This window comes from Cygnus atratus, chromosome 2, assembly GCF_013377495.2.
Source record: "Cygnus atratus isolate AKBS03 ecotype Queensland, Australia chromosome 2, CAtr_DNAZoo_HiC_assembly, whole genome shotgun sequence".
NCBI lineage: Eukaryota > Metazoa > Chordata > Aves > Anseriformes > Anatidae > Cygnus > Cygnus atratus.
Window position 1 is genome coordinate 5,116,709 of NC_066363.1, and position 27,671 is coordinate 5,144,379.

The window sequence follows — 27,671 nt, forward strand, 5'->3', positions numbered from 1 at the left end:
CAAAGCAGGAGGTTAGAATGAGCACAAGAATGGGAAAAACATCTCTGGGAAGCTGGGGTCGTTCCCTTATACACACATATCACACATTTCTTTCCCTGGTGTTTCTCTTTTCTTTCTTCATATCATTCCTCTGGTCACAAGGCAGCGTTTTGAAAAGCCATCAGCAGCTTTCCTGATCCTACGCTGAAGATAAATAGCAAGCCAACATGTAACACTGAATACTGATTTTCCAACCCAGTAACAGCCTGCGGAGACCTGTTTCCATGCTGGGTGTAACCTCATCCTGGGAGAGTCACTTCTTAACGGGAGGCAACTTGTCTGTGCCAGTGCAAAGGTCCTGCTGAAGCAGCACTATTAAATATTATGATTCATCCTAATTTATTGCACTGGTACCTAGGGACCAACCCAGATCAGCTTCCCTCTGCACTAGGCATTGTATCAAGTGAGGCACAGCACTCCCAAACAAAAGGGAGAAGTCAGAAAGGGAAAAATGGAGATGGAGAACAAGTATAGAAGGTATTTTGGGTGGCTCATTTCCCTCCCCTTTCTCCCCTGCTGACTGCCAGCTTTATCCCACCCACAAACTGCTTCCAGCCCTGGCTATGCATTCTCATCCAATTTTGGGAAAATTATTTCTTTTGCAAAGAAAGGCAATTTAAAAGGAACTGCAGCTATTCACACACATAAAAGTCTGGTTCTGAAAAGTGCTTAGGAGAGAAAAAAGAAAGAAACCGCTAACCCAAACTGTAGAAACAGATCAAAAGATTAACATTTTGGCTTTGTTTTTGGAAACACAGTTTTGTTTTGTTTTTTTATGTATATGAAGATTCCATTTCCACATTTTTTTTCTAATTGCCTGGTAATTACAGCAATGCAGTGGTATACTGTTAAGAGCTGTATATCTCCTTCCCCAGAAGGGCTGCCCTAATACACATCAATCACAGTGGTACCTGTCCTCCACATAATCTCCCACCTCCCCTTGTCCTCCTAGGACATCTCCCCAGTAAGCCCATCCCCACTGCCGTGCCACCCCAAGCCATTCCCAGTGGAAGGACATCTCACACTTGATCCAGTTTTAGGCCACTTGTGCTGATTTTCTCCTTGGGTTTCAAGAGGCAAGCAATCACAGTTGTCCTTTCAGCTCTCATGACTTCCTAATCAGCAGTTTAGGTCTCCATGGCAGTGTACCTGAGGCACTAAAGGAGGAGGGAAGTGTATGCTACATCCCTCAACACTGAGCAAAATATCTCACCTACCATGACATCAGGCAGTGCCCAGACTTGCTGGATCAAAAACACAGAGACAATTTGTAGTCACTTCTCATGGAGCTAATCTTCCCTTCATGTGCAGCAACCTGCCTGTGCTTCAGAGGATTAGCCTGAATGAGGCCGTATTCAGGTTTGGGGTGTGGGAGCAGACACAAGACAGATCCTTGGGACTCAGCTCCCTTACATCCTTTCCTCATGGGGTGAAGGACAATGCCTAGCCTCAGTAAATGGACCAGGAATGTCCTCAGTCCCTCAGGAATGTCTCCTCTGAAACCTTACACAGCAAACAAGGAGCAACAGATCATTTTGGAGCTTGATGTGCACAAGTGATTTCTAGCTACTCCTATTTCCTATTCCACCACTGATCACAAACATGCTCTGTTCCCACCACCCCTCAGGCATATAGTCCCCCAGCTGGCAGCCAGCAAGAAGACAGACCTCGCTCTTGTCCCACTTTCAGAGGGCAAAAAGTGCTAGAGTGGCCTTGCTCACCTCTGGGGAGGGGAACTGCGATTTGTTTCCATCAACGGGGGCCACCAAGAGCATGTCCTGCAGGATCGTCGTCATGTGCTGAGCCATGACCTTCTGCTGGTCGAGGCTGCAGTGGTTCTCCAGGGAGATGATGACAGGGTATGGTGAGGTCTAGGACAAGACATAACATCCATCATCAGTGAACTCTGTAATTTCACCTGTCCATAGCAATTGATATAAGACCCCCGTGTTGTTTGCTCTGGAAATGAGTGTGTCAATGGCAGGGATAAAAGATGGACAAGTTCAGATGTGTGGTAGCTGCTCAGATCTACGCTGATGCCTTCCAGAAATGGTAATCCAATGGACAGGGCAGCAGGCTGGATCAGGATGCCTCCCACGGGCTTGCCAGGTTTGGTAAGCCTCCCTCTGTCTCCATTCTCCACTTGCACCATAGGTCGAGCACCTTCTTACCTCACAGAAGGACTGGGAAAGGAGCTTTGCAAGTCCCTGAGTTTGTTCAGACCCTTAAGCAACCTGAATCCTTCCTCCTTTCCTGCACAGGCCTGATGTGGTTCCCTGAGGCCCCCTAGACACTTTGTGTGCTGAAGGCATTGCCTTGCCACTGCCTAATAGCCCCAAGGGAAACTTGGGGCTGGTTCTCAAGTCAAGTGCACTGAAGGAAAATAGCAGAAAGCACAGTCAGTCTGGACAAACCCAAGGATTTTTAAAGGCTGCTAGCCCAGGACTGCCATTCCAGAGTCCAGACCTACTCATTCCTTTTAAACCTGAGCAGAAACTGTCCTACGCATTAGTCTCTCCAAGGCACACACACTTAAGTTCCTCCAAACTAGGGACAGACCCTGAGATGTGAAAACCAAGCAAATCAAAAACTCGTTTGCATTTTCTACCAGGTATATTCAAGATGTTGGACATTATTTTCATTGCAGTGGGGTCCAGTATCCAGCTATGCTGGTACAGATTTAAACTCATCCCCAGGCAGTGCCTTGTCTCACCAGCAACTTCCAGGAATGGATCTCTGCAGAAAGCAGAACAAGGATGCCTAGACAGAAGGATACATCTTCTACCCATGAGAAAAGCCAAAGTGGTCTTCCTTCTTTATGCTCTCTACTGGGAGGGCAGAGATCTGCTATTGGTCTTGGACTGTGAAATATGAGAAATCTTAGAGGGTCCCAGGTCTCTCATCCTTACTTTGAAAGCATAGTTCTTGATGGCCTTAATGACGTCGCTGAAGAGGATCTTGGAGGTGAGAGTGTAGCCATGATAAATGATGGGTTCCGAGTTAGGGCCATCCCAGCAGTCCAGCTCCACACATCGACAGCCTTTGGTGAGGGCTCTGGAAACAAAGAAGGGACCTGGTTGGGTTTTAAACCTTTGGCTCTGTCTCAAAGTGAGACTGGATCGGCCACAGGTATTGCCTGGGAAGGTTGATGGGAAGTTCAGGGAGAAAAGGAGAAAAGAGGAGGTTGGAAAAACTGGAAAGCAGATGGAATAAGGATGGGACCAGGAGAGCTCGGAGTCGACAAAGACAGCTTAAGGTTGAGCAAGGAAAGCACATTGGGATCTGAGAAAGAAAGTCATGAAAGTCCAAAGTAAGGACCATCCAAAGAAGGAGACATAGTAAGAGCCAGATGAGAAAGGACACTCATGTCTGTGCCCAGAGTCTTTTCCCAAAGATGGTAAAGAGAAGGGAAAATCGAGAGTAGTTAGACTGGAAGAAAGACGGCCTTAGAAAACAGTTCATGAAGCCTGGATGCTGTGCCTTCTTCCTCTAGATCTGATAAGACACAAGGGATGGATCCTCAGGGATTTCAGGGAGGGAGACGTGGAAACTCAATCACAGCTGGGGAGACTGCTGAGGGCCAGTTTCCCAAACAGAATCTACAGATTGAATTCCCATTTGAAACTCCTTCTACATATCCAAACTTTTATTTTCATTTCATTTCAAATGGAGGTTCCCCCTGTAAAGACTTACCTGTCTGGGAGGTGATCTTTTTCTTTTACATAGCTCTATACATTTCAGATAACACAACTCCTTTAACTCATTGCAATAAGAATCATGGGATTTATTTACTTTACAGCCAGAATGTAATTCTGTAATGTTAAGATACTGTAACAGGAATTCAAACAGCTACTTTCATTAGTTTGTGCCAGATTTCACTCTCTACTCCTTTAAGCTTGTGACTCAAGATAGACATTATTCCCTGGGAATCAGAAAAATCATATACAAAGACAGAATTACAGTCATTGACTTGCTTATAAGGAAACATTGTCTCACTTGATAAAAGCACAGGTGACAACAGAAGTAAGATAAGGTGTTTGTGCAAGATAATAAAGGCCACTGTAAACATCTGGCCATGAGACGTCAGACAGCAGTCTTTGTTAAAGGCAAAAGCAGGCAACACTTACTGTTCTGTCCAGGGATGACGTGGGAGCAACTAAACTGCTAGAGAGACCGGGCAGAAGATTCCTGATCACTCACGCCACTGTGTTAGCTCACATCCCATATATTTTTTGGATTACTCCAGCTAGCCTTCTCCAAGACAAACCCCAGCATGGCTCTAAGGAATAGTCTATGCTGATTCTCCCAAAAGGCAGTAAGGCTTGCAAACGTCATGACAGTATGCATCATTTTGGTCTCCCTCCAGTCTCCACACAGCTGTCCAGCTTTATCCCAGAAATCTTTGCACCCTCTAAGCCCTTGCACACATGATCCCATGCCATATTGAGGCTGAGGGAGTTGGGGTTGTTCAGCCTGGAGAAGAGAAGGCTCAGGGGAGACTTTACAGCAACCTGCCAGTGACTAAAGGGGGCTACAGAAGAGCTGGGGAGGGAGTCCCCTACCCCCAGATGTGGTAATTATATATCTTACAGTCAGAAGAACACCACATGGGGTTCAGCAGAAACCCGGGACAAAGTGCAATGAAAAGGGGGCCATGACCAACCTGGTTTAGGTTGCCTCACAACCTAAGTGCCTCACAGGCACGTAAACACATACATGCATAAACACACACACACATACATTACCTGATGTAGGCTTCTGTGCTGCTAGGACCTGTAAGCTGGTCTTCCATAAGATAGGTATTGTGTGAGGATGACACAAAGTAGTGACTGAGAGGTTGAGTCATGTCCTGGTAAACTTTACGGTGGGAGGAGTTGAATATATTCCCATCATCAGACAACAAGTACATCAGAAAACCATCTTTGGTCATGGCGTTACGTTTCTTGGCTGCCAGATAAATAGATAGAAACCCCACGTTAAAATCTGACACGACCAGGTAGTGGTGCCATCTTCACCATGATGCCTGCTGATCTCCAGGGGATCTCAAAGGTAAAACATGCTCCCTAGGCATTCAGCTAATGGTAGAGATATCGATGCTGTTCAGGTAATGGTGACAGCTTCCTCTGTCAGAAAATGCTTTTAAAACCCCTTCACAAGCAGGCTATTACAGCACTTACTGTCCTCGATAAGACCTAAAAGTGCCAAAGACAGCACTTACATCACCTGCTTCTGGAGATCTATAGTACAAAAATCTCCATTTGAGCACTTCAAGCCTCTTTCATGCCAACACAGACATTGTCAGATGTCTAAACATGGCCAGATAAATCCTGCCTAGATTATCCAATGACTACAAGATTTGCACAGAGTAAATGAAAAATAATGCAAATTTGGGGGAGAATTAATATCTCTCCATCTTGAAGGACTGAGATAGATTTCTGTCCTATTTTCAATCTGCAAAGCATCATCCCTCTCCTGAAGGTATACCAGGACAGCACAGAGGCAGCCTGTGATCCAGCACTGGTTTCTTGAACATGTCCTCTGAAGTGCTGCAGTCTGGTGTTTTGCTTAATTTCTGAGCAGAAAGACAGTTCTGTGATTGCTGTCCTAAACAACTGTCACCTTGCTTGCCCTCTACTCAAAGATCTCACCAACTTACAGCTTTTCAGGTGCTCACATTCAAAAATATTTGCCTCCCTTCCTGCTTCTGAAGAGCAGAAATATTGCTACATTTTTAACCTTGCAAACCACCTGAGATCTTGACATTTGAACAAGCCATCAGAGCCTTCTCCATGGGAATTTCACTGCCTTGTAACCAACTGCATGTCAACCCCACTCCAGGTGCTTGGTGTGCCTAAGCCAAAAATGAACATAACTATTTCCCAGTTTCTCCTGTCTCCTCCTCTCCTAAAGCTGCTAACGTTCCCTAGAAAACAGTTTCAAGGAGAAAACAACACATGGCTGCAGAAGAAAACAACAGCAAAGCAATTCAGAGTTCATCAAGATAGCAAGATTATGACCCAAGCCAACCAGGGTTTCCAACCTACCTATTTCGCTGGGCTCATATCTCTGAATTAAGGGAGGGGCAGCAACAACAGCATCTTCTTCTTGTTGTGTCTCATAGAGGAACCTCACTAGGTTCTGGCAGGACATGAGCCCTTCCGCATCTGAGTACTTTTGGAAGATCTTGTCTATTTCCTTTCTCTCTGTCAGTATCTTGTAAAATTCCTCTATCTCATCATCCTCCAGAGCCTCTGTTTTGGACTTGTCACAGTGCTGTAAACGTAGAGGGGAGAAGGAGTGAAAACCTTCTTTCCTTCTGGCATATGCCAGCCGTAATCTGCACCAGGGCTACACAACGCAGAACACAAAATAATTGGAAACGGTTACTGGCCAGTGAATGAGAAGTGTGGTCAATGGTTCTCATTGGCAAGGCCAACAGTCACATAATGGTTACAATCACTATTTTTTACTCATATTATCTGCATGCTGAAGAGCACCAGGCTCCACAGAACTATGTGCTGTGCAAAACACGAGTTAAAAGGAAAGCTCTTTACAATTTAAGTGTAAATCAAGGGTCAAAAGAAATGTACCTCTTGAGATTCCTTGGAGGAATATAGGGAAACAATTAACTCAATGCATCTTAAATTGATAGAAACCCTGGCCTAAAATCTCATAAGTGAAAAAGACCTTCCCCTTGATCCTAGTAGGTCTGAACTTAGGCCTCGAGAGACTGTCAAGGCTATTTAGTAGGGCTGGTTGCAAAAAGAGCATCAAAACTGACTTAAATAAATCCTGCTAAATACGTGCTTTATGTATGGAGAAAAAATAAATAAAATAAAACTCTTTCCATGGAAATTATCTGTTCTTCTGCAAAAATCACCAAGTAGCAAAATCTCCACAAAATTTCAAATCAGGTCTCAGCTTTTCAAGGAGCTGTAATTCAAATTCTTCACACTCCCATGCTTCTCTATGGTTTGAAATTTTTTACTAGGTAACAGCTCTGATAGGACAACACAGTCAAGGACTTGGCTGATCGCAGAAGATCAGCAGTTTAAGATATGCAAGTTAGTGTCTCCATGAAGGACAACATCTTTTCCAACAATAAATATTACCAGTTTATTTAAAATATTCCCAGGTTCAATTTTTCATCAGATTTTTTTTTTTTCTGTGGCAAATCCTGATAGGAATTTTGTTTTTTCCTAGCAGAATTCCTCACAGAGAGGTGAACAACTGTTCTCCAGTTATCTCTGGGATGTACACCTCTGCAGTAAATATGACTGAGAAAAACAAGCTGCAATGGAAAGCAGGAGCCTATCTCAGAGGAACCACTTATGGCAGGGAGCGTTATACTTCTTCAGAGTGTTCTTTGCCAGAAATTTCAGCAGTTGACCCACTTTAAGTTAATGTCTTACTATTACAGTGATTCCTGCTCTCTCAAGACAGCAAGCTAGCAGCCCCTCAGCAGTGGTGCCCTCATCTCATACAGCCTACTGACATCCTACATTTCAGGTAAGTCTGAAAAACCTAACTTTTGGCATGGATGCCAAACCTCCAACAGGACATAAAGTGCTTGCAGGACACGGATTGACTTACTTCGTTTTTGGCCTAAAAACTTTTCTTCTTCGGATCTGAACTAGGCATACAGCATGTGCTCCACACCACTCAGAGGAGGTAGGAGTGCATTTCACCTCACCCTTGAGATGGACAACTTGCTGTCAGTTGCTGTGACTTAGCTGACATGGGGCAACTTGTCAAACCAGAGGAATTTAATTGCTTTTGATCTTTGATCTCTTATGACAGATAGAGCTATTGTCCTGGCTTTTATGAGCAAAATGAATGTCTCAGTTTTACCAGTCATCATACTAATTTCAGCCTAACCCTTCTAATGATCTCAGCGATGGCCACAGCAGCTTTGGCAGCCCTCCAAGCAAGATGATAATGACAGGCTGTTTCTCCCCATGCAATGCCTCCTCTGGAGCCCTTCACTTGCAGTTTGTGGCACACTTATAATACCAAACAAAACAATCTTGATGCATTGTATTTCACAAACTGAATCAAGAACAAAAAGTTCAACTTGTTCTGATTTCAGAATCGGCTGGTTAAAAGCCATGGGCTAATCTCAGGGATAGAACAACCCATTAAATGCTCAATACTAGAGACACCTTCAAAATGAGTTTGAGCTGTCCAGGAAACATCCTTGCTGCATCCATTTTCCTTGCTGCCTTCCGTCTCTGTATGATCCTGTCCTGTGGCTTTGGCAGATTTCACAAGCTAAGCTGAGCATGACATTTAGCAGTTGAAAAAGGAGTGTAAAGAGGGAAAGCAACTGGTACAGACTGCGGTAATGCTTTGAATGATAGGCATTCTTTTCTTTAAGACAAAACATGGAAATTAACATGATATGACTCCTAGGAAGCTAGCGTTATAACTAATGTCCCTTGGGAAATTTGTTCATTAGCAGCCATTAAAGGTTGTGATGAACATAGCACAATAGCATTGGTTGGCATCATAGTCAGATTCCAGGATGGATCAGATATGTGGTGTAAAACTGGGCTCTTTCTGCTTGGGCTACAAGAGCTCCATATTAGAGAGGCACTCTCAACACCAAAGGCTGTATTTTAGCTCACTTGTATGGACCATGAACCACGAGTCCTGAATGAACCTTTGCTTGTCAGAAAGAGTCTGAACCTCTCTGATGCACCAGAATGAACATCCAGGTTGAAATGAAGTGAGCAATTACAGGATTTGCACAGTTTCTGGCTGCATTGCATACGTCTTACTTAGATGTGTCTAAAACCTAGACACGGACACAGAGTTATGTGACAAAAAGCAAGAAAAATGTGAGAGCGTGCCCTGTAGCTCTCTCTTAAATCCTTGGTCACCCTTCCTTCCTGTGACTAAATGAAGAAAAACTCACAAAGACAGTAAAGAAGATCACCATTTTAATACTCTGTAATGTCTCTCAATCCATCTATATTTAGGTAATATGTAAAATGAATACGTAATTGCTTTAGGATAACTCAGTGGTCAAACGGAGTGAGACAGACTCTCCCTAGAGGCAATTCACCCCACAAGAGATCTGAATTAACCTCCCGAAGGTTAATTCAGAAGGTTAATTAACCTCCTCTCTTTCCGCTGGCTATACAGGAAGCTTATAACAATTACATGTCTAATGAGGGCACTTCAACTAGCAGCCTGGATTTAGATGGGATAAATCAGAGCTTAGTTACTACTTGGAGTCCTTAAGCAAAAAGAGAATTGAACTTCGGCAAGTTTCCACTCCAACTGCTCCCTTCTAACTAAAAGAGGTTCATTGAATGAAAAGGAGACCGTGCCTCTAAAGATAAAAGGTGTCTTTTCAGATGTTTGGTGTTTGAAGATTTAGGGACTGATTCATCTAATGCATGTGAGGTGCCTCCTTTAGGATGAGGTGAATCACACCTGGTCTCCATTACTGGCTTGATCTATGCAGACTGCAAAGGCAGTGTAGGAATTGGTGATTACTTCCAATGTAGGTGCCTGCACTGGAGACTTCTAACTCAGCCAGAGGAATTCCAGCCTTATTGCTATTCTTCCAGGGTTTTCCTGAACAGGAAACAAAGCATAGGATATGCCAGCCACAGCAAGCAGCCTATCCGGTGGATTTTGCAAGATTAAATTTTTAAAGATCTGCTGCCCACCTTCCCCTCGGTCCTGCAGAGCTACCGAAGAGAGAGACCTCCATAAAGTAAGAATTAGAAAACTCCTCCTCTGGAGGAAGGTCCTAGCAAGACCTTGCCAACCTCCCCTGTTATCTGCTTACAGGAAGGAGCAGAACAATTACTGCCTGTACCTGCAACCACCCACATATTTACCACTGATCAGAAACAGCATTTCTGAAACTACCCACCCATGAATTCAAATACTTCTTCAGACAGGATGGAAGTCTGGAAATCATCCAGATGTTTTATCTTGCCTCAACAGGAAAGCTCATTTAGAGAGACTCTAAAAACAACTTAGAATTTTTCATCCCTTTCTTATCTTCAGATAGGCTCAGCCAGCAGCTCAATCTTGAGACATAGAAGTTTATGTCCCAGGTGGATTGAATGTACCTTGGGCTATTAGAGCAACCAGAATGCTCCAGGTCTAGGTGCAATGTCAGGTATCTATCACCATTTTGTTTTTTATTCCCAATTTGCACTTTCTTTTTGTTTACACAAGTCACAAGTCCTCCTTCCCTGAGAAGGTAAAGGATTCATAATTTTAACCAAACTGATTTCAGGTAGGCTTAGGCATTGATATGTGGTCATGGCACACAGAACTTCTGAAATGCCTGGGACTCAAAGTGCACCTACGCTCTGCTTTTTCCTTTTTCTCTCACTATCCATGTTCATGTCTCATCTTCTCTGAACCCAGGTAAAATTGGTATCAACGGTAAAGAAAGAACACTTTAGCATAACTACACCAAAAGCACTATGCTGCCATAACTCGGTTGTTTGTAGGAATCTGTTGAGCACCAAAGCCCCCAAGTCCTTCCTTAGCACAAGAAAAGATGCTGAGTTCACTTTAGCTTAGTTCTCCAACCAAAGCTGAAAGCAGCAGGAGACCTTGTCCTCAGCCAACAGCAAGTACTTTATCTGCTTGCACTTGTTACCTGGAAAATCTCCTTGGCATGATAGTCATCAACTTCAATGTTCACTTCTTTTAGGAAGTTCTTGAGCTCTTTCAAGCTCATCTTGTTGTCTTTGTTCTTATCAGCTTTCCGCAGGCAGGTATGAATCCAACTGCAGGATGATGTAAGGAAATCTTTCCAGATCAATACATTGTCTAAACACCACCCACCCCTCTGTAGGCCCTGGGGGTAAGGAGGGAAATTTCTTCTAAGGACTCTGAACCACCTCTCCATGCTGCTGTAAATCAGCATGCTCCCACTGAACAGCTTGCATCATCTCACCTTCTGCTCTGAAAGGGCACAACGGTGCTTTGGCAGAAACAAAATGCTCTGTAATACACGCTATCATGACCTGGGGAAAGCTTTTAACCACCTGGCCAAGGCTGGATCAGCTCTATTTAGCATGTAGGAGTTTCTCGTCACAGCCACATCACAAAACAGTTCGATCTCTCTTTTGCAAAAGAAAGTTCATTTCTGCTCCAGAGTGTTAAGAGGGGAGAGAGGAGGGAGTAAAAGAGCTCCCAAGTACAGGAAACTAATCATTAGGGATTTGATTGATATTCAGTGTATCAAGCTGAACACTGAACAGGGATTCTCCAAAAGAAATGTTAGTATTTATCTTCTTACTCACCTTCAGCTTCTGTATTTATTTAGGGATTTCTTCCTAAATAGTCTTAAAGAACTTTGTTGTAAGCAAAAATCAAAATCAATACAAACTTTATGGATCTTGGCTTTCCTCAATAAAATACACGAGGTCCATTCCTGTATCCTACTGTGATAGTAGTTCTTAAAAGCTTCATTTATAATAACTTTAGTATATTTATGGATCTAAAGAAATTACTATAAAAAATGAGCTTCTTAATGTGACACAAGTTAATTTGAACTGGGTCTCCCATGTTCTTTTGGTCCCTTGGGAAAATAATGTTGGACAGTTGACACGCCTTGGAGTTTTTTGGATTTTCTTTTTGTTTGTTTTGTTTTAACATTTTTTGCATCAAACAGCTGTCTCTCTCTAATTTGCTTTAACTGTCAAATGACAAAGGTCACCCAGAAGAATCTCCTATTTTTCAACAGAAAAATGATGGAAGAGATGGTAAGTAACAATTAGATCTCCATGAATCTAACCATCTATGTCTTGCATAGGAAGCATTGCTTCAAACTCATTCAAAAAAAATTAAAAAATGCTCAATCTGGATGTTAAACAGAGTAAACTTCAGAATTAGCAAATACCAGCTGGGGCATATAGTGCGATAACATTTTATCTGGTCCTTTCAAAATCACCTCCAAAAAGAGGTGCTAACTGACAGCTTTTAAGGGCTATAGACATAACCCTGAAAGAGGGTATTCACCAGAGCTACCACTCAAATATTTCCAGACACTCAGAAATATGTGTAAACTGTTTGTTAGTGTTGTTGGTCTCATGGAAAGCTGAACTTTCTGTCTTTAAAAATCTTGGCAGGTGCTAAACCATGACCTCATGCTGCATCCCTCTTAGCCCGGTAATATTAATATTCCTCTTTTGGAAATAGAATGGAAATGAAAATAAAGAGAGGCTACGTTTGCTTTGGCTCCCAAGGATACTCCAGGGCCCTGAACCAGGCTCTGGCTGGGACCAGTTCTCCATAAAACCAAGTTTGAGACATGAAGCTCCTATGGGAGTTCCCTCAGGGATGCTCTGCTGGGAGCACACCATCATCCTCCCCAGGGTGGAGAACACCAACTGTGCTCTAAGAGCATCTATCTGCTCAGTATGTCAGTGCGGTGCCAACAGCAGGGCAACCCATTCCCACCCAACCCCTGCACCACCTTTAGCTCCCCTAAAAGGCCAGGAGTAATGCACACCTCTAGGGAGCCAAGAGGAAAGCCAATTTGTCGTAGCCAGACGTGGGCAGCAGGGGTGGCTACTAATTCCGTGTAGGAACTACGCTGTTTGCTCTAGCCGCTGCAAAAGAAAACCACCCTTTTTTACAAGTCTGTGGTCATTTTCCCTGATCATGAGCACCCAAAGCTCATGCACATATCCAAAGTCCACTCTGAAAAGCAGTATGTGAGCAGTAAAAGGGATCCAAAAAAGAATATGCCTGGGTCTGACTGCAAATGGAGGATGCTTTTCTCTGCTATTGCTCCCAGAAAGGCTGAGCAACGCGGGATGGCAATCAGAGGGCCCATGAAGAGCAGAGGCACACAGCAGGCCCTCTCACCACGAGGGTGAGCAACAAAGAGACAAAACTGAGACTACAGACAACGGGAGCCTCAGCCTGTTATTTCAGCAAGCAGTGTTCAGTTTCAGAAAGACCCAAACTCCTCATGCTTCTGGATCCCCTTGGGTTTGAGAGAGCTTAGAGGAGCTGGGTGAACTAAGCACTTAAACTGAAATTCTTCTTGTCTGATACAAACGCCATTTTGCTGCCCTGGTTGTGGGTCTTCCTTTCACCTTACACAGCCTATTTGGGCCCGGGCAGACTAGGAAGAAGCTGTTCCCATTCCTGTATACCTCCAGAGTGCCTGCTTCCTGCCTCTTGTTTTTAAAGTATCTGCCAGCTTCAGGACTACCAGCTTTCTACGTGAAACCAAAGAGGGATGACTGAAACTATCTGGCAGATATCCCATGAATGTGCTTGGAACAGAAATGCTGCAAAACTTCTGGTAAGTGATTCCCGACCAGAAGAAAAGCTCATATATACATTCCAGAATTGAAGCAGGCATTGCCACACTACTCGAATGAAAAGTCCCCTGTATTTTCTGGTCTAAAGTCATCCTTGCACACATACCTGCAATATTAGCTTAACAACCTATGCCAACTTGTTGAGGGCGAAATCTGAGGCTTAATAAAACACTACTGTATGCACAAGAACATCTGAAATACTCTTCAAGCATGAGGAGGTTTTATCTTGTAAGTACATAGGACTGGAGAGGACACATAAGACACTAATTCCAGTCCCTTGCTACCACAGTTATAACAAATCCCACCTGAAACTAGCATGTTCTTTGCTCTCAATACTTGTTTTCAAAATCTAGCTGATCTCTTATTTGCTTTGCAAGGTTTCAAAGGCTGGAAAAGACCCACAGCAAGGCAGCTCTCCAGTGATGGGGGACAGGCAGGGGACCCAACACTTCTCCTCCACAACTGACTCTTCCCCTTCTGTGCTCACAGATGCAGAGAACACTTCTGAGGTTTAAGCAAGATCTGAGTAAGCCCACGCTGCCAAGCAAACCCAGTGAAGACAGACTAAATTTAAAATCCCAGGCTTTAATTAAACATTATCAAATTTCAAATGAGAAATCATGCTGTTCTGTAATTCCAGGTTACGTTAAATGGCCTGAGACAATCCCAGATTGGAAGCCAGCACTGCACAGTAATTACTCTTCCAGAAATACGGCTTGCCTACCAACCCCATTTAGCTCTGATTCTGCTTTCCAAAGACAGAGAGGCACTTTTCCACGCTGGAAATTTACAGCTTTCTTCCCTTGCAAATGTCATTGTTATTTACCCCGCCCCACCACCACCACCCCCCACCCCCCATTAGTGATCTGGTCTCTTGTTACGGGGAAGATTTTCAGCATTATAGTCAATTTTGACATGCTCCAGGGATAAGTTTCTGTACTCCAGATTTCCCCCACACACCATGGGGTGGAGGCAGCCTTCACATTCAAAAGGAAAACTGCCAGGCTGTACCATTTCCATCAGCACTGGAGCTGCGAGATTTCAACTTGCCTAGGGACTGCTTCCTGCCACCATGGACACACAGCTGCTGGCACAACTGAGGAATGACCTTAGAGACTAGAGCTTGAAAAAGCACCTGAAAAGATACTCATAGCGCAAGAGATAAACACACCATCGTATGCACATCAGAACTAATGGAATCTGATTCCTTTAAAGAAGCTGCACTATGGCTGTGCAAGTGCTTATTAGGCTTCAGAGAACCCACAGAAGAGTAAAGCCTGATGAAAGCTCAGCATTTATGTGCCATTTCCTTCATCATCAGTACATTATTACCCAGCAGGGAACCCGCATGGAGTGAAGCCTTGACTGAGGGCAAGACTCCCTGGGGCCTGCTCAGGCTCAGACTCCAGTTTTGTGATTTTCCCCAGCTGAGGACTTCACATCTCCCTTCCTCTGCACAAATTCTTTGATGCTGAACCAGGCATGAAGCTCACGCAGCCTCCCCTCACTGCAAGCACTATCTGTTTTCCTCTCTGATAGCGGGATGCCTATTTTTATAGAGCTTAAAGGAACTTGATACTTTATGACACCTACTGCTCTGTCAAATCAGGGTGAAATTGGCCAACAGGTTCATATGTTACGGCCATGGCCTCAGGTGCACAGGGATTGTAGAAAATCAAGCAAAAACTACACCCACAGATAGTCTGCTTTTACAAGGATACAAGGTGGTCACAAAGCAACTTACTGAGTGAAACTTGGCCCTGAGAAAAATTCCCTGAGAATTCAGCAATGACAGGATTTCACCCAATAACCATCTCACTCTCCTTCTCACAGCTAATTTACTCTTCTTTCCTGCTTTGCTCCTTTTCCCTTCTGTGTCTGCATTGTCTCTAGAGCAACTGTAAACTTGTTCAGGGCAAAACTTCCTCCCATGCTGAGGCAAATAAGGAGTAGTTTCACTAAAGTCAGAGGAGCTACCCTACAGTAAACTTGGCAGAGAGAAGAGAAGAATCAGTTCCCTTGCCTTGTATTACTGAGAAACATGATAAACAGTACGGGCTTTTCATGCCTTGCCAAGAAGTGCCTGTCCTGGAGTTTACTGCAGTGCAAGTGAAACAGACCCCTGAAAAATACAAGATAATGATTGTTTTATCTGGAGCTCCCTAAAAGGGGCAATTCTTTACTTATGGAACTATGTGAAGCCTGAATCCACTCTTGCTTGTAGGAAAGGAGAAAAAGCACTGGAAACCAGGGATTTGCCTGGGTGCAAAATCAATGTGAGAGAAAACTCGATGCCCAGGGCCAATAGGAAAAAAGGGGGCTAGTCTACTATCTCCACCCACTGAGAAGGACAAGTGCTTCTTTGTGTGTGATTAATCACTTTACAAGGCAAAGGATACTGTTGGAGTTTCTGTTTCTGGTTCATGGAGTTGCTGTGGGCTATGATTTTCCCAAGGCCGCAGACCCAGTGGTTGGCATCATCCTCTGAACTCGCAATGAGGTCCAGGTTTTTCCGTTGGTCTTTGAAGACGATGGAAAAGCAGCGATACTCTGGTACATCCTTGGCGTATTTTTCCATACCTTCTGTTTTATGGCCTGACCTCACATCCCGAATATCTTCAATGGAGACTGTGGAAAGAAAGCAGAGCCTGCTGTCAGCAGGGGTTCAGTCATCCTTATCTCTATTTGATGATGGATATTCAGAAATTACTCTTTTTCCTTTTCCTGCAACCTCTCCCTCCCACAGCTGGAGGATTCCCTTCTCTTTTCTGCCTTCCACAAACTTTGTTGCTACAGAAAGCTCAAACAAAAAGGAGCAGAAATAGCAAGAAAACAAACAAACAAAACCCCCAACACCTCTCCTTTGTTCTGTTCCCACGTCCTTTATTTAACAAAGAATCAGGATATGCATGGATGCCATGCTGTGATACCATGTTTATGACTTATCAGTCACTGTCAAGGCTGGCTCCAGTCCTTGGAGCATCCCTGCCTTGACCTCTGCCCCTGTCTGTGAGTGGGGGGAGCGGAGCTATGCCTCCCCATGAACAGGGGCAAGTAACCCAGTAGGTCTGTCCACTTTCCCCTGTAAATCTGGACCTGGATTTATCTCTGAGACCATCATTTCTAAGTGTCCAACCTGTGACACTGATATTCAGAGACAGGAGCTAATGGTTCCTCAAATCCATGCTCCTTTCCATGCTTTTGAAAAAGGACACCAGAAATCACTGATTGCTTTTGTGGCTTCATCTGTTTGTGCTTTTCTCACCCCTCTATAAACACAGAGCAGACAAAACACTAATCCTCCTCTGGTAAATGCTTGGGTGCTTTTGGCTTTTTAGATGCAACTAAGATTTCTCTTGGGCATAGTATTAGATGCCATGTAATCAATAAGCACTTGAAAGACACAAGGATCATGACCAACAGGACCTCACCCCATCAATCAAATAACCTTTGGCTATTTTAGTCTCAGAACTGGAAACGAAGAATTCTAACAGCCCACAGGGAGATGAGAGGGACTAAAGTGGCCATTCTTCAGTTTGCAAAAAGCGAGAAGGTAAAATTTAAAATCCCATATACTCTTCTCAGTCACGCTAGTAAAAACTGCTTCAGAGCAGTTTGGCGTCACCCATGATCTGTCCACACCCCTGCCAAAGGCAGACTTGATCCTCATTGCTGTAAGCAAGCAATACGCAGCTTTCAAACCCTCCCATTTCCATCTCTGACTCTCAGTTAGTGGAAACGAGCCCTGAAGGCACACCAAGTTTGCCATGTGCACACACAAGGCAGTCCAGAAAGAGTGGTGCATTCAACAAAGTACGTGAAGCAAATGTATGTACCTGAGGCAGCCCTACTCTGCTCTGAGGGCATTGCGGGTGCCCTCCAACTCTGCTGAAAGTGGGCAAGCTCAGAAACTCAGCTCTCCCAGCAGCATACACAGCCTCCTTTTGTCTTTCGGGAGTTGATGGGCAACTTAATACATCTACAAAGGCCTGAGAGGAAAGGGCAGAAACTGCTTAATCAGATTTGATGCTGAGAAACTTAACACCTAAATAGGGATGGAACTTACATACACTAGATGGAAAAACTGTTTACAAATGGTGTTGGAGTCTCTAACTGAGAACATCCGATTGGATTTTCCTTGGGGGTTGACAGACCAGTTAACATTTTGCAAACATCTACCAGTAACATTCATCTCAGGGCACACACACAAAACGTAGCACACCTGAGAGATTGTATTGGGTTTATATGGCAAGGGTTTGGTACTGGGCGGGCTGCAGTGGTGGCCTCTGTGAGAAGAATCCAGCAGCTGCCCCATGTTAGATAAGGGCCAGTTTCAACCGGCTCCAAAGGGACCCACCGCTGGCCAGAGCCAAGCCAATAAATGATGTTGTTTGTGCCTCTGGGAAAGCAGATTTAAGGAAGAGAAAAAAAAACCTACTGCACAACAGCAGCTGGGAGAGCAAGGAGTGAGACCCAGCCCTGCAGCCCCCAAGGCCAGTGCAGCAGGAGGGCAGGAGGTGCTCCAGGCACGCAGCACAAGTTCCCCTGCAGCCTGTGGAGAGGCCCCTGGTGGAGCAGGCTGTCCCCCTGCAGCCCATGGGTCCCACACGGAGCAGATCTCCACGCTGCAGCCCGTGGAGGAGCCCCCGGTGGAGCAGGTGGATGTGGCCTGGAGGAGGCTGCGGCCCATGGAGAGCCCCCGCAGGAGCAGGCCCCGGGCCGGAGCTGCAGCCCGTGGAGAGGAGCCCACGCAGGAGCAGGGGGTCTGGGGGCAGCTGCCGCCCGTGGGGGACCCGTGCTGGAGCAGTTTGCTCCTGGGGGATGGACCCCGTGGTACGGAGCCGTGTGGGAGCAGTTCTTGAAGAGCTGCTGCCTGTGGGCAGCCCCCGCAGGCTCAGTTCGGGAAGGACGGCATCCCGTGGGAGGGACCCCGCGTGGAGCAGGGGCAGAGAGGGCCCGTGAGGGAGCAGCAGGGATGAAGCAACAGGGACTGACCGCAGCCTCCAGTCCCCATTCCCCTGCACCTCTTGGGGGGAAGAGAGAGGAGAGAGTGGATGGAGGGAAGGTGGTTTTAGTTTGGTTTTGTTTGTTTCTCATCACTCTAGCTTATTAGTAATAGTTAATAAATTACATTAATCTCCCTATGCTGAGTCTGTTTTGCCAGTGATGATAATTGCTGAGTGATCTCCCTGTCCCTATCTCAGCCTTTGAGCCCTTTTCATCTATTCTTCCCTCTTTCCCTTAGAGGAAGGGAAGTGAGAGCAGTTGTAGGGGAGCTCAGCAGCCCAGCTGAGTAAAACCACCACAGAGATATCCAGACATCTTCAGTAACACGCATGCCTAAAACCAGATATAATCACTGGAATATGAAGAAAGTTGGTTTTAACTTATTCCTATTTCAAACTGAAAATTATGGGTAAAAATTAATTCCTGTCTCATGGAGGCTTGAGACTGATTTCGTTCGTGCTTGTCTTCAAAGAGCCTTATTAAAACCATATGTGAGTGTAAAATATCCCTACTATTTAGCTGAGTGAGAGAAACTTGAGAAATTTACCCCCCAAAAGAAAAAGATTTTATCTGTTCCTTCATTTAAATTGGTTCAATTTCACTGTTACAGTGCCCAATTAATTCAAATCTAACACTGCAAAATACACAACTCAATATCCACCCTGCACATTTTTAGCATTGCTGCCCTGGGATCACCCAAAATTCATTGGATGCTCAGCGGAGTTTTAAAATCTCCCTTTTTCTCCAGGGCAGTCCAGATATTGCTCAGCTGTGGGGAAAAAACACACACACTCAGCAAAAAAACCTACAATTTCCAAAAATTAGCGACTGTCCAAAACCAACACTTGACATTTGCTTTAAATTCCCACCATGTGTTGGGGTGGTCAAACACTTTGCTGATTTGCTGTCTATACAAGAACATGCTGTGAGACCCTTCCTGGAGTTGGCAAAGCTCCTCTCTGATGATGAGCAATTACCTTTGTGTGGTCTTATTTTCACTTGGTAAAGGCCAACAGTGGAACAGACAGAGGGGAGGGGAGGAGAGGAGAGGCTTGGGTTGGGATGGGATGGGATGGGCTGCTGTGGAATTATATTATCTACCCAACTTATTTTAGAGTGAAAGCTTATGGTTTTGAGTGCTAAAACTATCTTTCGAAGAAAAGGGCTGCAATTCCCTTGAAGCTAGGCTGCTGGTGGAGAGCCTTTCTGCTGAGTTTACTTGTTAACTAGCACATTGGGCAAATGACAGGGATTGTGCCTTAGGTAGCACTGCACAGTTTACACCTTTATTGTAAAGGATGCTGTCATGTTTAGAGGGATTCAGCTCAGTCAAAATACCTAAACCTTGCTCCCTTTATAAGCAATGGGGAAAAGAAAAAAAACAACAACAAAAACAAACTTTTGGAACACAAACTTTCTGTCCTATTTAGAAATAAACTTTAGCATGAGAGAAATCACAGCCTAAATCTATGGCTACAGCGGATCCTTGACCAGAAAGGAAGCCCAGGCTGAGCATCTCAGATGCAGATGTGGGCCATGCAGATGGTCCATAAGCAGGTGATTCTGCTCCACTCCCAGTGTCCTTTGGTTATGGCAGTGCAAGTGGAAGGATCATCCTCTTGTTCCTCATCACCTGCCAACTGCTCACCACTGCTTGGCTCGTATGTTATTATCCCTTCAGACCGGCTAGCTACTCTGCTTGTGCAATCAATCCCTAAACTTTGGGTTGGCAATGGCATAGTGTTTCCAAGACTAGAAAATCTGATGTTAAATATTGGAAATTTAGAATGTATTCTTTGGAAACCGTTATCTGGCAAAGTGAATCCACTGGAAAAAAAAGTGAGTTGTGTGGGAGGAAAAAAAGATTGAAAACCTGTAGCTGGAAGGGCTGCCTTGATCTCCACGGAGTATACTGCTGAGAAGAGGATGATGGAGGGCACAGAGTGTCCCCATGCAGAAAAAGTACAAGGAAGGCTGAGGAACAAGATCAATGTCTACTGTTGTCACACAAGAGACAAGAGAAGCTATCAGTGCAGGAACCGTTAAAAAAGCACGGTAAAGGAGGACATTTTTTAAAGCTTTCCATAGCTTGGTCGTATGTACTGCTTTCATCTATCAATATAAAAGCTGAAGCCAAAGGAGTCAGCCCAAACCATCTGCAAATGTTATCTCTTTTCTGGAAGATCTTAGTCCAACATGAATACATTATCAGCTGCTCCTGGACAAAGACTGTGCTGTATTAGCAGTCCCAAACCAACTGTGTTCTCGGATAAGCTAGTTGCAAGGAGATATCAGAAATAACTGGGGGACAGATAAGTGATTTACAGAAGAGGAGTAGTTACAGAAAACACCGATCAATCACATATCCCTGCAACCTCTCTTGGTCCTTCCCCATCACGCCACAGTGGGGAGGTAACCAAAAACAGAAGGGAGTCTGAAAAGTTTGCATCTGCTTCTCTTGAGTGTTTATGTCTGCTGAAAAGTTGGTTTGTGCAAAGCCCAAAATAATGAAGCATCACACAAGGAAGCTTGTGTCCTTCCTGGCCTCCAGACATTGAGTCAAACAGGTTACATGCTGGTCAGCCTTCCTGGCTGCTGCAGATGCCAATCGGCCAGCGCCGCAGCTGATGGTCATAGCTCCCTGCTCACATGGACATACACCAGCATTCCCTGGAGCCACTGAAATTATTCCTCTCAGTCTCGTGGAGATGCGAGAATTTTCTTTTTATTCTCATGCCCTCGTGTACCTTTCTTCCTAATGCTTGGTTCTGTGCCCTTCTCCCATTTCACCCATGGCATTAGCAGGTGCGAGTTAGGCCCGCAGAATACAGAAGACCAGTTTCAACAGCCCAATATTTTCAAGCAATGTCTCTTTTGGGAGTCTCTTTTGATTTGTATTTCTCTCTTCATGCCTTTCAAGAAGTTTGCTGCTACACTTGCAAGCTCATCCCCTCATGCAGAAGGACAAGGAACACCTCCTCTGAAGGAAGACAAAAGCTGTGACTCACACCGATATGCCTGTAAGCAGACTTAGAGTCTGCAAGAGCTCAGGTCCAACACAGTGACCCACAAAACCTTGCTGAGTGGGTACGGAGCCTCACCTCTGCCTCACCCAGAAGATTCCCCGGGCTCTAGGAGCCACTATCACTTTAGTGATAGGACTAGAGGGAATGGCCTCAAGTTGCACCAGGGGAGGTTCAGGTAGGAAATGAGGAGACATTTCTCCTCAGAAAGAGCAGTCAGGCATTAAGACGGGTTGCCCGGGGAGGTGGTGGCGTCACCGTCCCTGGGGGTGTTCAAGGAAAGACTGGACGTGGTGCTTGGGGACATGGTTTAGTGGTGACATTGGTGGTAGGGGCGTGGTTGGACCCGATGATCCTGAAGGTCTCTTCCAACCTTAATGATTGTAGGATTCTAGGATTCTACGATTTCTCCCCAAGGGTGGCCCCTGAGGGAAAGGCGCCCCACCTGCCTTCCACAAGGACCTGGTCCATCCTCACCACCCTCCATGAAGTGCTCTTATGCCCACCTCAGTGCAAGGACTGAGGCCGTACAGGCCTGTGCAGCAGGGAGGCCCATTTGAGAGGGAAACAATCCTGTGGGAGGCAGCAGGGAGAGGGACGCAAATTTGATCTCCCCTTTACCCTAAAAGCTGCAACCCCAGAGCTGTCAGGCCTCAGGAGTGCATCAGAGTCACATGCACGCAGAGTGAGCCATTTGGCAGCCAAAAATACAAATGCTGAAGAGCCAGAAGTATGAGCCTGACAAGGTGCCTAATGATTAGAGCACTTGTCTGAGAGATGAGCCCTGGCCACTGGCCTCTGCTCCAGGGGCAGTGTCCATCTCTTCTCCAGTCATTGTTCTTAAAGTAAAATATCCAGACAGTGCTGGGTACATGGACAGTAGAACACTTCGGTAATCCTGAAAAAAATACAGAAAAAGGAGGACGGGAGGCAGAAAGCAATCCCTCTACCTTCCTCCTGATTGAGAGGCAGCCCTTTGAGAGGAGATGCTTTGTCAAGACTCTTACAGAAAAGAGAGACAAGGAACTGAACCCACATATTCAAACCACTAAGGATGTGAAGGCCAAGGACAACTAGCTGCTTCTTACTTGTGTCTTTGCTGATAAAGAGGGAGAGGAGAGTCAATGTATGGACATTGGAGGCACTGCCAAACAGCTGGCCTTGAGGGGAGGGGGACATTTTTTTTCACTCTGGGGTAAAAGCTCTTCAGATCCTTCCCTTTCCATATCCTACTTCCCCTTCATTAACAAATGATGTCTGCAATGTGGCATTCAGTCACGCTGAATTACTCCATCCCACTCTAATTGTCTCAGTAAGTCACTTCTGTTTACTGTCAGGAAATGCAGATGAGAAATGCACTGAGCTGTTAATAGCTCGCACCATATTTGCACACAACACTGTATTTCTGCAGAGATCACACCTTCTCCAACCACAGCTCAACCAGGTTGCTTTAGCATCTTGCCAAGAACCGACAAAAGCTGCTACCTGACCCCAGCACTGCCCTGCCAGCCCGGGGGGGCTACAGTGAGACTACACGGATTTTGCAACACACTGAGCACATGGGGCAAACTGGCACTGTGTGCTGCTTCTCTCTTTGGTTTTGTCCCAGGAAAAGCACTTTAGTTGCTTTCAGTTTCACCATAGGCAACTGATGCTAGTGGCAAAACACAGTTGGGATCGGGGCCTTTGTAATCAGCAGGAGTGGGAGCACATCAAATTCGTGGACTGGGAACGACAAAGGTTATCCAGCAACCTCATCACTGATGGATGCTTTTGCATCATGACTCGAGGGTGGGTTTAGCTTGAGCCCCGCTGTACTGTGCCTTCTTAGCTCTGACCACATTGCTTTCTCTTCTCCCTGTGCCTGAATTACTCCAGGTCTCAACTGCTGATTCCTCATCCGCTCTCTTCGCTCCCCCCTCCACCAACTTGCTCAGCACATTGTTTGAACTTGAGATCTGCTGCCCAGCAGCCTGCCCTCATTGCTGGTGTGTGTCACCAGCTGACAACTAGTGATATAATGCACGTGTAATTTTACAGGTTGTTCAGGAATACCTTTTAATAAAAGGTCTTTACCCAATCTTTCTGTATAAGCAACACAGATCGGGGCGCTGATATAAATAATGATCTCTATTTACATTCCTTCCAGACACCACAAGCAAGTCCCTGTAAACTATTTTTGCAACTAGTTCCTACTTCTCCTGCCACTAAATTTGGATCTAAGGCTCTTACCACTTCCACCTTTGCATTTAACTTGCTATAGAGAATAAGGTCGGTATTTGCCAGCAGACTGCCTGTGATGAAAACTGTCCCAGAAACTCACGCAGTGGCCTGATTTAAAATTAAATCGAAAAAACAGGCCGCTCTGCAATTGAAGTGACTTGTTTTATGGGTTGAATGATTTTGATAAAAACTAATGAGACCCACAGACAGACGGTTTTGTTTCCACAGCTGACGGCTGCCTTGCGTAACATATTCACATCAGCAAATATTTTTCCAGGGACAAATACATGTCTGATCGTGAAGGCAACGATTCCTAGAGAAACTGCCTAACCAGCTCCAAAAGGAAGCTGTTGGTGTAGTCAGTTTCCTGCTATGTGCATACAGGTTGCTGAGAATTTCTGTTGACTTTTGGCACTCATCAGATCCACGGGAACAACTTTAAGTTTTTACTTTTTGACTTGAGCAAGCACAGAGCAATACCACGTCCTTTCTGTTCTTCTAAAGGCAAGTTCAGGACATTAATTCAATGGAGGCAATCGTTCATCCATCCACAAAAATGGAATGGTATGATCATCATGTGGCATTTTAAGCATGTTCCTAAATTTAACAGAACTAAAAAAATGAAGAAAAAAGTTTTCTGCTGAACATTGGTAGTATAGAGTATTATAAAGCTTTAAAAAGTACAAAAATATCCTACAATTGAGTTGGAATTGGAGGAACTGAAACAAATTCTGTGCATTTTTAATACTGAAGATAATTAATCATTAGATCAAAATATCAATTTCATGCTTTAAGATAATAATACAATCTTCATTTAAACAGTTGTGCAAGTGAATTTAGATTGCCTCTGTAAATTGCTTCCAAAACTGTTTTTTTAACTAAAGTAGGGAAAAAAAAAAAAAAAAAAAAAAAACAATAGTAGTACTTCAGTAAGCTTTTGGCTAGAAATTGCAATGTTTGAGCCAAAACTCCTAAACTTGTTTCTTGATTGCACAGTTCATGACTCAACGAAGCACCCCCAGTGAGTCATCCCCTGTGCGGTGTGCGAAGCTCACTCATGGCTGTCATGGGAAACGTCATCTCCCTGAGCTTCCAACAGAGAAAGGGTGCAGGAGGCAGTGACGTACCTGCTCCTCTGGGGCCCTGCTGTACTACCCCTGAATCTAAACCACTTATTCAGCCTTTTCCTTCCACCTCTGAATATTCTGTTTTTCCACCAAACGCCCCAAAGGGTGTTTCACTGGAAAGCTTTCAACCATCCTACAGATCCTCAAGTTCAGAGAGTTTTTGGAGGGCTTGAGGCTGGCTTAAGTGAGCTCAGGCTGGGGATTTCAATTGGTTTAGGAAAAAACTTTCAAAAACTGATTTCACTGAAAGCAGCATGTGGCTTTCTATTCTATTGCATGTGTAGATGAGACCCGATATTTGACCACAGCTAGCCAAGACAGTGTTACTGACAGGTTGCTGCTTCTTGAGGGCAATCCCCGCTGCCTCCTTTGGTTCCCCTCTCTCCCACCACAATGATGCTCAAGAGAAAGAATGGGCAGGCTGTCTACCTGCCCCCTTGCACAAACCTCTTCTTTTTGCCCCCAAACTGTTAATCCTGCCACTTGAACCCCAGTGGATCACGGTTTAACATTTGTTGGAAAACTGTCCCCTTAAGGTGCTTCAAGGGCTTTTTGAAAAACTCATTCCTTGGGCCTAAATAGAAATATTGAAAAATAATGGATTATGGATAAAAAGGAAAAAAATGGATTACATTCCTCCTGTGTAGCAACCATATTAGAAGGGCAGCCTATTCCCCAAAAACGCCCTGTAGGTAATAGAGATATCATACAGCATCCAATCTAAATTTCCAGTTGTTAAAATAAAGACAACAGAGGAAGGTAATGGTTGTACGCTTTGTATCTGACCCAGGCAACGTCTGTGCCTGTGACAACCCTGATACGTTGTTTTTTTTTTCAACTCCAATCAGCCGAGATTCTCCTGTCTAACCCTAGAGATCCGCAGTTTTATCTCCTACAGACACCACCACACAATGGTTTACAAGTAGTTTTTCTGCCTCATAATAAGAACAGTAACAGGAATAACAGGAAACTGCCCAAATAAAAACATAACCCTTACCCTATCCAGACTTTGCTCCTCTGAGGTGCCTCCATATGCCTGCTCTGAGTCCAGCTGCAGATAAGATTAGGCCTGCTGCTCAAACCTCCCAGTTTCCATTCAGCTCATTCTTTTTCCTTTATTAAAAAATAAAGCAGCTTATCATCAGTTTTAGAAAGGCGTTGCACTGGAGTGCACTGGAGTCTGTTAACAGGAAGGGTGACCCTCTGGAGAGACTCGCCTTGAAATTCCTGGTTTTGTGTACAAAAGCAATGATCCTGAACTCTTCCTCTGTCTTCTGACTGCCTACACACACCAAACCAAATGAGAAGGTGGCCACAGCAATAAAGCCTGCCAGAGGACACAACATGAACCAGGGGCAATCCTCTCTGGACCTAAACACAAAGCATCCTGGTGAAGTCAAATGCCCGATAAACAAACCCAAACCCAGCAATCACTCTGAAAACTTGGGAATGAAAGGTCTCAGAGGACCAAGAGAGGAGAAAGGCATGGGAAAATGGGTGGCCTTGGGGTTTTGGCTGGGGACTGGGCAGGCATCAGTCCAGTATTCATCTCTCCTGTCGACTTCCAGGTTCAGGCACATCCACTGTGCTTGTTGAAAGCAGCCCCAAGGTGGCCCTCCAACCCTCCCAAAAACTTGTGCCACCACCTCCAGCAGACCTGCACGTCCTCGCAGGAGCGTGTGGGACGTGGCCTGCCCCAGCGTGCTCGGTAGGTCAAGCTGACATCAGGCATGCTCCTACAGCCAGCAGGGCATAAAGGTGCAGAGCCAGCAGCTTTGCTGCTGTCCTTCTCTTTTTCAGAGCAGCAAGGACAGCTGTGCCTCAACTGCCTTGTCTCCCTTCCTGGTCTCTTGATGATAAAAAAATTAAAAAGACTTTCTGTGGGGAAGGGTGTGAATGCGTGGGGGTGTTATGGAGCATATCTGTGGGTGTGAGTCAATAGGCAGTTTTACTCCATCCTTGCACTTCACCAAGGATGCTCCTAGGGCAGAGCTGGTTCTGCACTGCCTTTATCCCCAGCAGCGCCGTAATGTTAGCTGGGCCCGGTTAGCAAAGCCTATCTCGAGTGGTGTTAATCCACACCCACGCAGACACACTCCCAACCTGTGCCCTACGCCCAGCTCAAAGGATTTGATCTTACTGTAGGGCTCTTATTGCAACTTAACACAGAATAAAGTTATGATTGGGCCAGTTCTCCACGCCACTGGCCCAGCGATGGAGAGAATGGGATTGACCAGTGCTTCTCCAAGCAGGCCTCAAGGTCCATGAAGCCATGGCACAAGGACGCCTCCTGTTCAATTCAGAGGATCAGGTGGGGTGGGAATGTTGCTGGAGGTGTCCTCAGCCCCTGTGATTTAGAAACTGCTGGCTCACAGCACAGGAAAGAAAGCTCTGAAAGCCATTCTTCACTCACGCCCTTGTTTGTTTTGTAGGAAGACATAATCTAGGAAAGGATTTAGCTTTTATCTGGGACGGAGCTCAATGTAACAGACATTCCTAGGGAGCAAATGCTCAGGTGTTATTATGGGGTATTGCACTGGTACCTAAACAGCCCAGCTGAGCTCAGGACCCTGCTGAGCTCAGGACCACGCTGAGCATGCAAGCACGCAGCAAGGGACACTCTCTAACCCAAAGCCTTTTACAGCTAGATTGAGGAGGAGAAAGGAAATGCGGGGGGAAGGATGCACAAAGAGACTAAATGAGCTGATAAAAGACATATAAAAAGATTTTGGTTGTAAACTAAACATATTTTGCCCTGCTACCTTACTCCTCCTCACCATTTCTGGGAGAGGGATGAGGTAATTTGGAAGACCTACTCTTCATTTAGTTAGTTGTGACTGTTACAAACAAACTGTAAATAACCCAGGCAGCATGTTCTACATTTCAGTGTGCTATAAAATAAGTTCCACATTATTCATTTACCTCCTGTCTTTACC

At 45.0% G+C, this 27,671-nt stretch overlaps 1 protein-coding gene across 2 annotated transcripts in view; it reads right to left on the minus strand.

The window, feature by feature from the left end:
- Positions 1-27,671, minus strand: part of PLCD1 (phospholipase C delta 1) — a 54,549-nt gene that overhangs the window by 12,334 nt on the left and 14,544 nt on the right. For both annotated transcript variants that reach the window (XM_035554289.2, XM_035554288.2), the window contains exons 3-8: positions 15,755-15,983; positions 10,673-10,802; positions 6,084-6,312; positions 4,785-4,986; positions 2,949-3,093; positions 1,761-1,910 (exon numbers count right to left, since the gene is read on the minus strand). In XM_035554289.2, coding sequence (XP_035410182.1) covers positions 1,761-1,910; positions 2,949-3,093; positions 4,785-4,986; positions 6,084-6,312; positions 10,673-10,802; positions 15,755-15,983 — 1,085 coding nt within the window. The remainder of the gene's footprint in view (positions 1-1,760; positions 1,911-2,948; positions 3,094-4,784; positions 4,987-6,083; positions 6,313-10,672; positions 10,803-15,754; positions 15,984-27,671) is intronic.